General features: G+C 40.3%; 2 protein-coding genes and 1 long non-coding RNA gene across 3 annotated transcripts; 1 reads left to right on the top strand and 2 right to left on the bottom strand.

Moving 5' to 3' along the window:
- Positions 1–6,755: 6,755 nt before the first annotated feature.
- On the top strand, positions 6,756–7,452 carry LOC141592515 (uncharacterized). Its single transcript, XR_012521172.1, has 3 exons — positions 6,756–6,814; positions 6,936–7,001; positions 7,135–7,452. It is a non-coding gene; the product is annotated as an uncharacterized LOC141592515 (long non-coding RNA).
- Positions 7,453–8,557: 1,105 nt separating this feature from the next.
- LOC141648660 (protein FAR-RED ELONGATED HYPOCOTYL 3-like) lies at positions 8,558–9,145 on the bottom strand. Its single transcript, XM_074457388.1, has one exon. The coding sequence runs from the start codon at positions 9,143–9,145 to the stop codon at positions 8,558–8,560; it is 588 nt and encodes a 195-aa protein (XP_074313489.1).
- Positions 9,146–9,346: 201 nt separating this feature from the next.
- LOC141648652 (protein FAR1-RELATED SEQUENCE 5-like) lies at positions 9,347–10,339 on the bottom strand. Its single transcript, XM_074457381.1, has one exon. It carries the CDS (start codon positions 10,337–10,339, stop codon positions 9,347–9,349), a length of 993 nt encoding a protein of 330 aa, XP_074313482.1.
- Between the last annotated feature and the right edge of the window lie 455 nt (positions 10,340–10,794).

The raw sequence follows: 10,794 nt of genomic DNA, 5'->3' as shown, positions 1-10,794 counted from the left end.
CGGATCCGCGGTAGCGGTCCGCCTAATCCAACCCTCAACCCTTTTTCGTCCCGTTTTAGGATACCCGGCCCCATACTTTAAATCCCGTCCCCAAAAAAGGGTTCACTCATCCCCTCTAGGGTGTCTTTTGGTCTCGCGGCCGATAATGTGAGAAGGGAAAGGGTTGAGGGTTGGATTAGGCGGATCCGGGGTAGCGGTCCGCCTAATCCAACCCTCAACCCTTTCCCGTCCCGTTTTAGGATACCCGGCCCCTACTTTAAATCCCGTCCCCAAAAAAGGGTTCACTCATCCCCTCTAGGGTGTCTTTTGGTCTCGCGGCTGATAATGTGAGAAGGGAAAGGGTTGAGGGTTGGATTAGGCGGATCCGCGGTAGCGGTCCACCTAATCCAACCCTCAACCCTTTCCCGTCCCGTTTTAGGATACCCGGCCCTCTACTTTAAATCCCGTCCCCAAAAAAGGGTTAACTCATCCCCTCTAGGGTGTCTTTTGGTCTCGCGGCTGATAATGTGAGAAGGGAAAGGGTTGAGGGTTGGATTAGAAGGATCCGCGGTAGCGGTCCGCCTAATCCAACCCTCAACCCTTTCCCGTCCCGTTTTAGGATACCCGGCCCCCTACTTTAAATCCCGTCCCCAAAAAAGGGTTCACTCATCCCCTCTAGGGTGTCTTTTGGTCTCGCGGCTGATAATGTGAGAAGGGAAAGGGTTGAGGGTTGGATTAGGCGGATCCGCGGTAGCGGTCCGCCTAATCCAACCCTCAACCCTTTCCCGTCCCGTTTTAGAATACCCGGCCCCCTACTTTAAATCCCGTCCCCAAAAAAGGGTTCACTCATCCCCTCTAGGGTGTCTTTTGGTCTCGCGGCTGATAATGTGAGAAGAGAAAGGGTTGAGGGTTGGATTAGGCGGATCCGCGGTAGCGGTCCGCCTAATCCAACCCTCAACCCTTTCCCGTCCCGTTTTAGGATACCCGGCCCCCTACTTTAAATCCCGTCCCCAAAAAAGGGTTCACTCATCCCCTCTAAGATGTCTTTTGGTCTCGCGGCTGATAATGTGAGAAGGGAAAGGGTTGAGGGTTGGATTAGGCGGATCCGCGGTAACGGTCCGCCTAATCCAACCTTCAACCCTTTCCCGTCCCGTTTTAGGATACCCGGCCCCCTACTTTAAATCCCGTCCCCAAAAAAGGGTTTACTCATCCCCTCTAGGGTGTCTTTTGGTCTCGCGGCTGATAATGTGAGAAGGGAAAGGGTTGAGGGTTGGATTAGGCGGATCCGCGGTAGCGGTCCGCCTAATCCAACCCTCAACCCTTTCCCGTCCCGTTTTAGGATACCCGGCCCCCTACTTTAAATCCCGTCCCCAAAAAAGGGTTCACTCATCCCCTCTAGGGTGTCTTTTGGTCTCGCGGACGATAATGTGAGAAGGGAAAGGGTTGAGGGTTGGATTAGGCGGATCCGCGGTAGATGTCCGCCTAATCCAACCCTCAACCCTTTCCCGTCCCGTTTTAGGATACCCGGCAACATATGTTTATTAAACAATTGTGTATGTGCATGACAATGTAGAGTATGTGCATTAAATAGTTTTCTACATGTTTTAAAAAAAAAGGGAAAGGGTTGAGGGTTGGATTAGGCGGATCCGCGGTAGCGGTCCGCCTAATCCATCCCTCAACCCTTTCCCGTCCCGTTTAATACCTAGCCTTCTACATTTAATCCCGTCCCCAAACAAGTGTTCACTCGACCCCTCTACGGTGTTTTTATTTAAACAACCTTGTACATGAATGAAAAAACATAGTATGTGCATTAAATAGTCTTCTACATGTATGACGAAGCACTATATGTGCATTAAAATTTTACACCTGTTGCTTTGCTATTTGATGCATTAATGCTAAAATTTGTCATTTTATTTGAAATCTTTGAAACATTACTTCACCAAAAACTTCAGTACATCACCTAATTAATGTTGTTTAACATTTGTGAGATGATGGGGATGTCTTCTCGAAGCTTGATTGACAACGAAGCTACTACAACAGAAACTTGAGTTGACAAGGAAGCTTCTAAACAAAAACAGTGACAAGGAAGCTACTAAAACAGAACCACTGTTGTTCGCGTCGAGTGAGTCCTCGTACTAAAAAACCAGTTGATGAGGATGTCTTACCGAAAGATGTTGAAGAACCATCTACCAAGAAAAGGAGAGTGTCCACTGTTACTGATAAGAAAGATGCTAGAAGCGGTTCTAGTAAGAAAGGAAGTCCACATAGGAAGTGTGGTAAAGATTATGATACGTTGGTAACTAGGATGAGTCCTTCTTTGATAATTAATTTTATCAAGTCGAACCCGTCTGAGAAGCAAATTGAAGCTATTAAGAGCATGGGTTTTGGAGAGCTGTTAAAACTTCAGTCGGAAGAAATCCATGGCCATTTGGCTAGATGGATTGTGGAGTCTTTCAATCCATTCAGTTGTTCGTTGATGAATGGGGATTTGACTATCACGGATGAGGATGTCTACCTTGTCACAGGAATTCCTATGGGGCCATTAGATATTAATCCGGTTGGGAGGTCTTGTAAAGAAGAGGGTTATTTAGAGGTGTCCAGGAGATTTAAGGACCAATTTAGTACCACGAGATATTACCAAGAAGGTTTTACTAGAGAAGATGATTGAGCGGCGGGATCTTTGGAGATGATTTTAAGAGGAATTTTCTTGTATACATTACTTACTGTTCGTTGATGGGGGTAGCTAGTGATTATCCCAAAGACTCGTATATTAAGTTTGTCCGTCCGATCGTGCGATGTACCTAAATTTAATTGGTGCAAGCTTGCACGAGTCAACATGATTGAAAATGTCATTTCCTGGAAAAAAAGCGTGACTAAAGACCCTGGTACGTCCTTTAAGGGACCAATTCTCATTTTCTGTCTTATCTACTTGGATAGAGTCGTTTTCAAGACAAGAACGGTCGTTCGATCTTTCCCTTTGTTAGCCAATTGGTCTGACGAACGTATCAGAGAGAGGGTGAAGATGGAAAAACATGATGCAAATTGTTTTGAAGAGGGGCGTGTAGAAGACAGATTTGTTTATAAACCACCCGTGTCAAACCGACAAGCGGGTTGATGATGCGATGACGACACGGGGAAAGGAAAATGTTGAGGGTCTTTGGAGTGACAACAAAGGGAAAGGGAAAGGTTGAGGATCTTGAAGAAGGAGGTCCCGTTCATAAGAAAACAACAGATTGTATCAAGGTTTTAGCGGGGACTGCTGTTACTCTTGCAGACTGTTATGGTGCATTCTCAAAGGCAGTCATGCAAGCAAAGTTTGTGGTTCCTCATATGGAAGCTGTTGCAAAATGTCGACTTTGCGATTCGTTATTTGAAGGGTTTTCACTTTGTGACAAAGTAAAGAAGAATCGAGATGGAAGAAGAGGAAAGAAAGGACGAGGAGAAAGATGACCATGAATTGGAGCAAGATGAGAGAAACGATGAGGGTACAGTGGAGGATAAATTTGATAAGGTCAAGGAGAAAGATGACCATGAAATGGAGGAAGAGGAGAGAAAGGACGAGAGTAAAGTGGAGGAGAGGAAGAAGTATGTGGATTATATGGACTCTGATGAGTTTTACAACGATCCCAACATCTTGGCTGATTTAGAGGGGATTCTGAATAGTGCATATAACCGTGTTGGTGAGGCATTTAAAGAACACCAAGTTACGAAGGAAAAGATGGACAAGGAACTCATGGAGGGACCATCTTTCAGTCTCTTTCACGGTGAGGATGCGTTATATACATCTCAAGAGTTCCGCGAAGCACAGAGGCCTGGTGATATGTGTGATGTTCCCCATGCGAGCACGTCAACTGCACCTGTCATTCCATCCCCTCCCCGTGCAACAATGTCAGCTACACCTTCAATCCCATCCCCTCCCCGTGGAAGCACTCCCGCTGCACCTTCTATTCATTCCCCTCCCCGTGCAAGCACATCAGCTGCACCTTCCAATCCATCCCCTGCATCACCAATACTTATCTCGTCACAACTGTCATTGAATGAATCTCCAATTATGCCTTCTTCTCCGCTTGTAGAACTGTCCCCAACCGTCCCCTCCCAGACTCGGAAGTGTAAGAGGAAAGTTGAGTTACACGGCGTTTTTCGTTCACCTTTCTTCATACGAAATGTGAACGTGATGGATGCCTTGAGTCGATCTGAAAAAGCGATGGGTGACTATGCATTTGCCGTGACTTAGATGAAGGGTATGTATTAGTCTATTAATTTTGCTTTTATTTTCTTCTTATTCAGTATATGTATTATATTTTCTTTCTATAACACTAAGGTTTTATTTTTGTAGCGAGGTTACGTTTCGGCGTGGCGGCAAGATTCTTACACGATATGATATGAAGACCTTGCTATTTGGTGGTAGCGTTAACATCGACGTGATCAATGTGTGGTGTGATTATCTGAATAATGGAAACAGGTTAAGAGATCGTAGATCAATTTCCGTCTCTTTCTCTTTGAAACAATCGATGTAAGTTTGATATTTAAATTTTGTTGGTCTAAGTTATCAACTTGTACCTTTTTATTCTCTAATACGGGTCACCTAATTGAAACAACAGATAGCCTCATTGGATATCAACTATAGAGACGTGAAATTGGTAAGTTGTTCAATATTTTAAAAGTTTTAAAAGTACATAATTAAATAATATACAAACCCAACTAACCATTGTTTGACAGGTTTTATTCCTGTTGTTGCACCAGACCCACTTCTTCATTGTTTTGATATTGATCATAACTTGTATGAAGTTATACACCCGTGTGATCCAGGATGTGTAGATTTTCATGCCAGTGTTCAATATGTGGTATGTTTTCACACCGTTTGGCAATAAGTATGTTAAATGTCTGATTTAATTCTTATATAGCGAACTTATTTGCTTGGCATTGTCTTTGTCTAATGAAGAAAAGCAGTTAAGTGCAAAGCTTTCTTCCATGATTCCCAAGTGCATGCTACATATTTTGTAGTAGCCAAAGAGTATGTTCCGAATAAAAGTTTTTCTGTCGAGCGTGATACTGGAATTTACATGATGCGACATATGGAGACGTACAATGGGAATAAGTGTCGGTATACTTTAAAAAGTGCTCAAGGACGTAAGTCTCCATTATTTAAGTCAAATTTTTAGTTGGTGTTTCTATATTTCGACGCTTGAAGCCATCAACATGCATGTATTAGCTTTGTTCTTTCATGAATCAGCCTTGTATGTGTATTAGATATGTAGGTATGTGTATTAGATATGTAGGTATGTGTATTAGATATGTAGGTATGTGTATTAGATGTGTAGGTATGTGTATTAGATATGTAGGTATGTGTATTAGATGTGTAGGCTCTGCGGTTGATTTTACTTTATATCATTGTTCGAGAAGCGATGTGAAGCGTTACATTGTGAGGGTTTGCAATGAAATTTTGACTTGGCAAGACAACATCGTGAAAGATCAAGTGACGTCTAAAGCAAAGGCTTACAAGAATGGCTGTGTGATTCGGTAATCAGAAATCTATTACCAACAATGCTTCTCATTACTATATGATGACTCCTGGTTTATTAAAAGTGTGCTATGGTTATGTAATTGTTCTGTGTTTTCCCTTTTTCTCCCCGGGAATGAAGTTCCACGAGACTTGCCCTATCTGAGATGAACACTTGATGAATTTTATTAGGACAAATGTGGCAAATAAGGAGTAAGTTATCACTGACCATATAGCATCTTTTTGAGTTGTTTTTGTCCACTTTCTTTGTTGTGTGTGCATCTAATTACAATATGTGCATTATTAGTGACATTGTTGTAGACACTCCATGGCTGCAAGTAACCCAAGAAGGAATGTCGACTTTGTTTGGAGGAAAATGGATCATGGATATGGTAATTGACCTTGTTGGTCTTCGTTTAACACTTGAAAGACCAAGTCTTGTGTACTTTCCGACAATAATCAAGGTATTCATATTCATCCTTAGTAACCGCTAATGTTTCTACTTGGAATTACCAACATTTTTCACAAATTTTCTCAACTTTCAGGATGTTGTCCCTAAAAACAGTTTTCAAAGTCAGTACATTAAGCTTCAGTACTTGCCCAAAAGTCTAACCAAAGCTAAACCGGTAATTATCCCGTCACTTTTTAATTTTATTATATCGACGGAATTTACTACTTTGAAAGAACTTAATTAAGTTCTTGCCCAAGAAAGAACTTTATTAAATATCTGTCTAACTGTTTGTATATTATACCGTCGAACCGGTAATTATCCCCTCACTTTTTCATTTCCTTATGGGCGTTTTTGCAGGCTTTCTTCCCTTCTTGTGTTGACCGTGAACATTGGTTTGCTTGCGTGTCGACTTTGTTAAAAAGACCAACTTTATACTTGACTCAAACTTGCCTAGGCGTCCGGACACAAGATGTAAATTTTTAGTTGAAACGGTATGATTATATCCGTATGCCTTAGGGGTTTGTTACCTCAATTTTGTGTTGGTTTTCCTTCGCTTTTATATTATTGTGTTTTCCTTTTTTTGGTTTTTTGTAGTTATTTCCTGCTTTGGAGATTATTGCAAGAGACTTTCCAGGATACAAAAAGCTGTTGCAAATAAACAATTTTCCGTTTGTGACTGTGGATGTGCCTCGACAAAAGAATGGGTACCTTACTTGTTTAAACTATACTCTACTCGTTTTAAATATTTTCGATGGGCTACACACCATTTTAAAGTGTTTAACAAATTTCCTTATTTCAAAAGGTATTCTTATGGAGTCTATTTTTTGAAGTTTCTAGAAAACTTGAGTTGTCAATCATTATGGTCCGATCAGACTTGTTACGAGGTAATGATGTCTAAACCAAGTTATATTAGTCAAATATTATTCGGCATATTTTATTGCAATACTTTCAATATTTTTTGGTGAAATGTAACACTTTCAATATTGTTGTCAAATATATATGCAGAATTTGGATGAATATGGTGAGAGTAAGATTGTAGATCTTATCAGATGGGAGGAAAACAAGAGAACGGTAATAACAATATCTTCCGAATGCTTTATCTAATTTTGTTTCTATTATTTTCCAATCATTTAACTGCAAGACTTTCAATATTGATGTCAAGTGACTTTAAATGTAACAATATTTCCCTACCTTTTTTTTGTAGGATTATACCTAGGTGTTATTTTTGCAAGAATATGGTGAGAAGGCGTTGTATGTGCTTAGCAACTGGGAGTGGCAGAGAACCTTCTCATTGTCTTTTGTTGATTCTTTGATTTGGGCAGGCATTAGTTTGTTTGTGGACTAAATTTGTAGGTTGCAGATGTGTAGGTATTCCAAGTAACTTTTGCGTGTATGGAAGACCCTCCTACGTGCATGAGAAGGCGTTGTATGTGTATGCAATACCTTTCTACGTGCATGTAATTTGTCGACTTTCGGGTCTGTTTAACGAGACTCGAGCGTGCCTGAGGAGGCGTTATATGTGAATGGAAACACTTTTTTAGCGTGTGGGGCACAATTATGTTACTAGATTATGGCCTTTTTAAATGAGACTTGTAATGAGAATTACCCCATTTGTCAGGGTGTTGTTTTTAAATCCCAAAGTAACTTGCATATTTACATGCATGAAAAGGCGTTATATGTGTATGGAACAGCCTTCTACATGCATGAAAATTTTCAAAACAAAATTACTTGCATTATTTAGAGTTCCCAATGTACTTTGAGCGTGCCGTACTGGGCCGTGCCTAAAGTGCTAATAGGATTGGCCCGACTTCTTCAATAATCACTCACATTTAAGTTTCGAGACTTGAAATGAGAATTAAAACCCACATTTAAGTCACATTTTATTGTTGGCATAAAATGATCACATGTTTCAGCTTTTAAATTACCAAATTTGGAGAAACAATTATCACGTGCATAAAATGACCTCGTACGTGCATAAAATGATCTCGTATGAACATGCCATGTTTGCCAAGGGAAACACATGTATCATAGATGAAATCCATGCGCATGGAATAACCTTTTAGTTGCATGATATTTAACAGCTTGTCATACACGATGATGATTCAACTAATCACATTTTATTGCTGGCATAAATTGATCACATGTTTCAGCTTTCTAATTACCAAATTTGGGGAAACAATTATCACATGTGCATAAAATGACCTCATACGTGCATAAAATGAGCTTGTATGTGCATGTCATAATTGCTCAGAGAAACACATGTTTCCTATTCTTAAATCGAATCACAATTTCATCTTCTCAAATATACAATTTAAGAATCGGGAAGCCTCCCGTTACATTTATTACAAAACAATTGTTAACTTCTCAAATGATGCTAAAAAATAATCCTAAAAACTTCAATGATGCTCAAAAATAATCCTAAAAACTTCAATGATGCTCAAAAACAAGTGTTGACTTCTCAAATGATGCTCAAAAATTCCATTTGCACAGTCCAATTCCTCGCAAAAAAAACTTCAATCTCACACATAAGAAAGCAAATGTCAACAAAGATAAAAATTAGAGGGAAACAAAAAGGGTAAAAGTAGAAAACTTGCGCTAATAAGAGACATCACTTACTCGACTATTTGTCAGTGATCCTTTGGTCGGTCACAATTCCTGCTATCGTGGTTCGCCATCTGCCCACAAGCCTTGCATCTTCTTAGTGGTTTCTTATTGACTTCCCCTGCTCTTTCTCTTTGTGAAATCATTCTTTTTCCCGAGCCTTTGTTTTTGCATTGTCTTGGCGGCAAAATTGTAATTTCGCTAGGCACACTTGTACCCAAGAGCATTCCAATTTCCGCATTTTTGTCCCTTTTCTTTCCAATACTACTATTACCACCATCATCAGCGACACTACTTGTTGTTTCTGCAAGTACCCTTTCCTTGAACTCGCGTAAAATGGTTAGTAACTCATCACAATTAACAGGACTCTGTTCAACTAGTGACACACAAGTGAACATTTCGACCACAATTGATCGGTTTGTTCTTTTGTGCATCGACCGATCTGCAATCGCAAGCAACTGCCCATCAGAATTGAATATTGGCTGGCAGGTTGCTAGTTTGCTCCACCTATTAAGTAGGTATTCGCTTGGAATTTTCTCAAAACCATAATCTTTAAGGACACAGAGAATATGTCGACAAAGTATTCCATGTCGTTCAAATTTCTTAAATCGCATACTAGTTTCACTTCATTTGTCTTATAACCCACCTTATAGTCTTTCTTTCTCTCACGATCCTTGACATCTATGCAGAGAATTGCATGATTCTTATCTTTTTGTTTGTCCCCAATGGCACATGTAAAGCATCTTGCTTTTATTTCCACTTTGAACTCCTCGAAAATTCTCGGAGTGTAGGTTTCAGCTGCATGCTTTTCCGGTCTAGAGGAGTAGCCAAGTCGGAAATGAGTACTTAGATTGTGCAATCAGTTTCGATTGAGCCCATCGTTGTGTATCCATTGCACTCTCAAAGCGCATCCAAAATTCAACAAGGGTCAAATTTGGATTAGTGAAATTGCTAAAAAAATGATTTTCTGACTCGGACCTCGAGGTGGTTCTCATCAACCCTCCTAATAACAAGTCACGAAAGTAAGCTGGAATCCAAAAATGTCTAATGCCATACTTTTCCTGAAGCCACTCATTATCCGACAACCCATGAGCTTCCACAATGGCTGTCCATCTTTCCTCAAATTCAGCAGGCTCCACATCTTCGCCCCAAACACATGAGTTTATCTCTTTCAAAAACTCAGTTTCTCTACATATAACAGGCCCTACCTTCTCTGGCAACTTCTTCAATATGTGCCACATGCAATATCTATGTTGCACTTTATCTTTAAAGACTTTCTTAAGTCCTCCTTCTATCCCCAAATCTTCGTCAGTTATTATACACACAGGATAACGACCCCCCATAGCTTCTAGGAATTTCGTAAATAACCAAGCAAATGACTCCTTGCTCTCATTAATAAGAAGCCCAGCCCCAAAGGTCACACATCTCTTATGATGATCCACCCCTGTGAAAGGGGCGAATATCATTCTATACTTATTTTTCCTAAAGGTAGTGTCAAAGGATGTCATATCCCCAAATAACAAATAATTTTTTATACTAATAGGGTCAGCCCAGAAAACATGTGACAATCTCCCTTTCTCATCTACCTCAAAGTCAAAGTAAAAGGATGGACACATTCTTTTTATTTTCATAAAATGCTCAATAAGCATTTGAGCATCCCCTTCTGACAAGAACTTTTTGATATCCCTTGAAAAGTTTTTAAAGTCTTCCAATGAAGCACCCACATTCTGATAACCTCTGACATACTCCTTAAACATCCTATAGGTCATAACTGGACCTTTGTTAACCTTTGAGTTGTCAACTATCATTTTTTTATGAACTATATTCAATTCTCTCGTTTGCGTCAGATGTACCATTGTTAATGGTGTAGCTGGCATATGATTATGCCCTTCACCAAAACCATAAATTTGGTATTTACCGTTAGCAATTCGTTTAAACTTAATCTTAGCAAGGCAACCTACCCTAGTACTTTGCCTACGGTGTTTTTTGCCTTTGGCTTCACATTCTCCAGCCTTATTACACAAACAAGTTTTATGTGTAGTAGTGACACCTGTTTATTCTTTTGTGAGCCTTTCCTAGTCACAAACCCACATTCTTTTGCATATGCTTCATAAAAAGCAATACCGAGTTCAAGTGTATCAAAGACCATACCAATAACAGGCTTGAGATGGGTAGGACAACCAAAAATCCGATTCATGTTGCTTGAACCGGACGCCTCCTCCTCCTCCTCCTCCTCCTCCTCCCCCTCCTCCTCTGCATCCTC

The sequence above is a fragment of the Silene latifolia genome, chromosome 1 (assembly GCF_048544455.1).
Source record: "Silene latifolia isolate original U9 population chromosome 1, ASM4854445v1, whole genome shotgun sequence".
NCBI lineage: Eukaryota > Viridiplantae > Streptophyta > Magnoliopsida > Caryophyllales > Caryophyllaceae > Silene > Silene latifolia.
This window is presented reverse-complemented; position numbering and strand designations above follow the sequence as displayed.

What these genes read in the sequence shown, in the direction of transcription:
- LOC141648652 (XM_074457381.1), bottom strand. Translation starts at nt 10,339, where the DNA reads ATGATAGTTGACAACTCAAAGGTTAACAAAGGTCCAGTTATGACCTAT.
- LOC141648660 (XM_074457388.1), bottom strand. Translation starts at nt 9,145, where the DNA reads ATGCGATTTAAGAAATTTGAACGACATGGAATACTTTGTCGACATATT.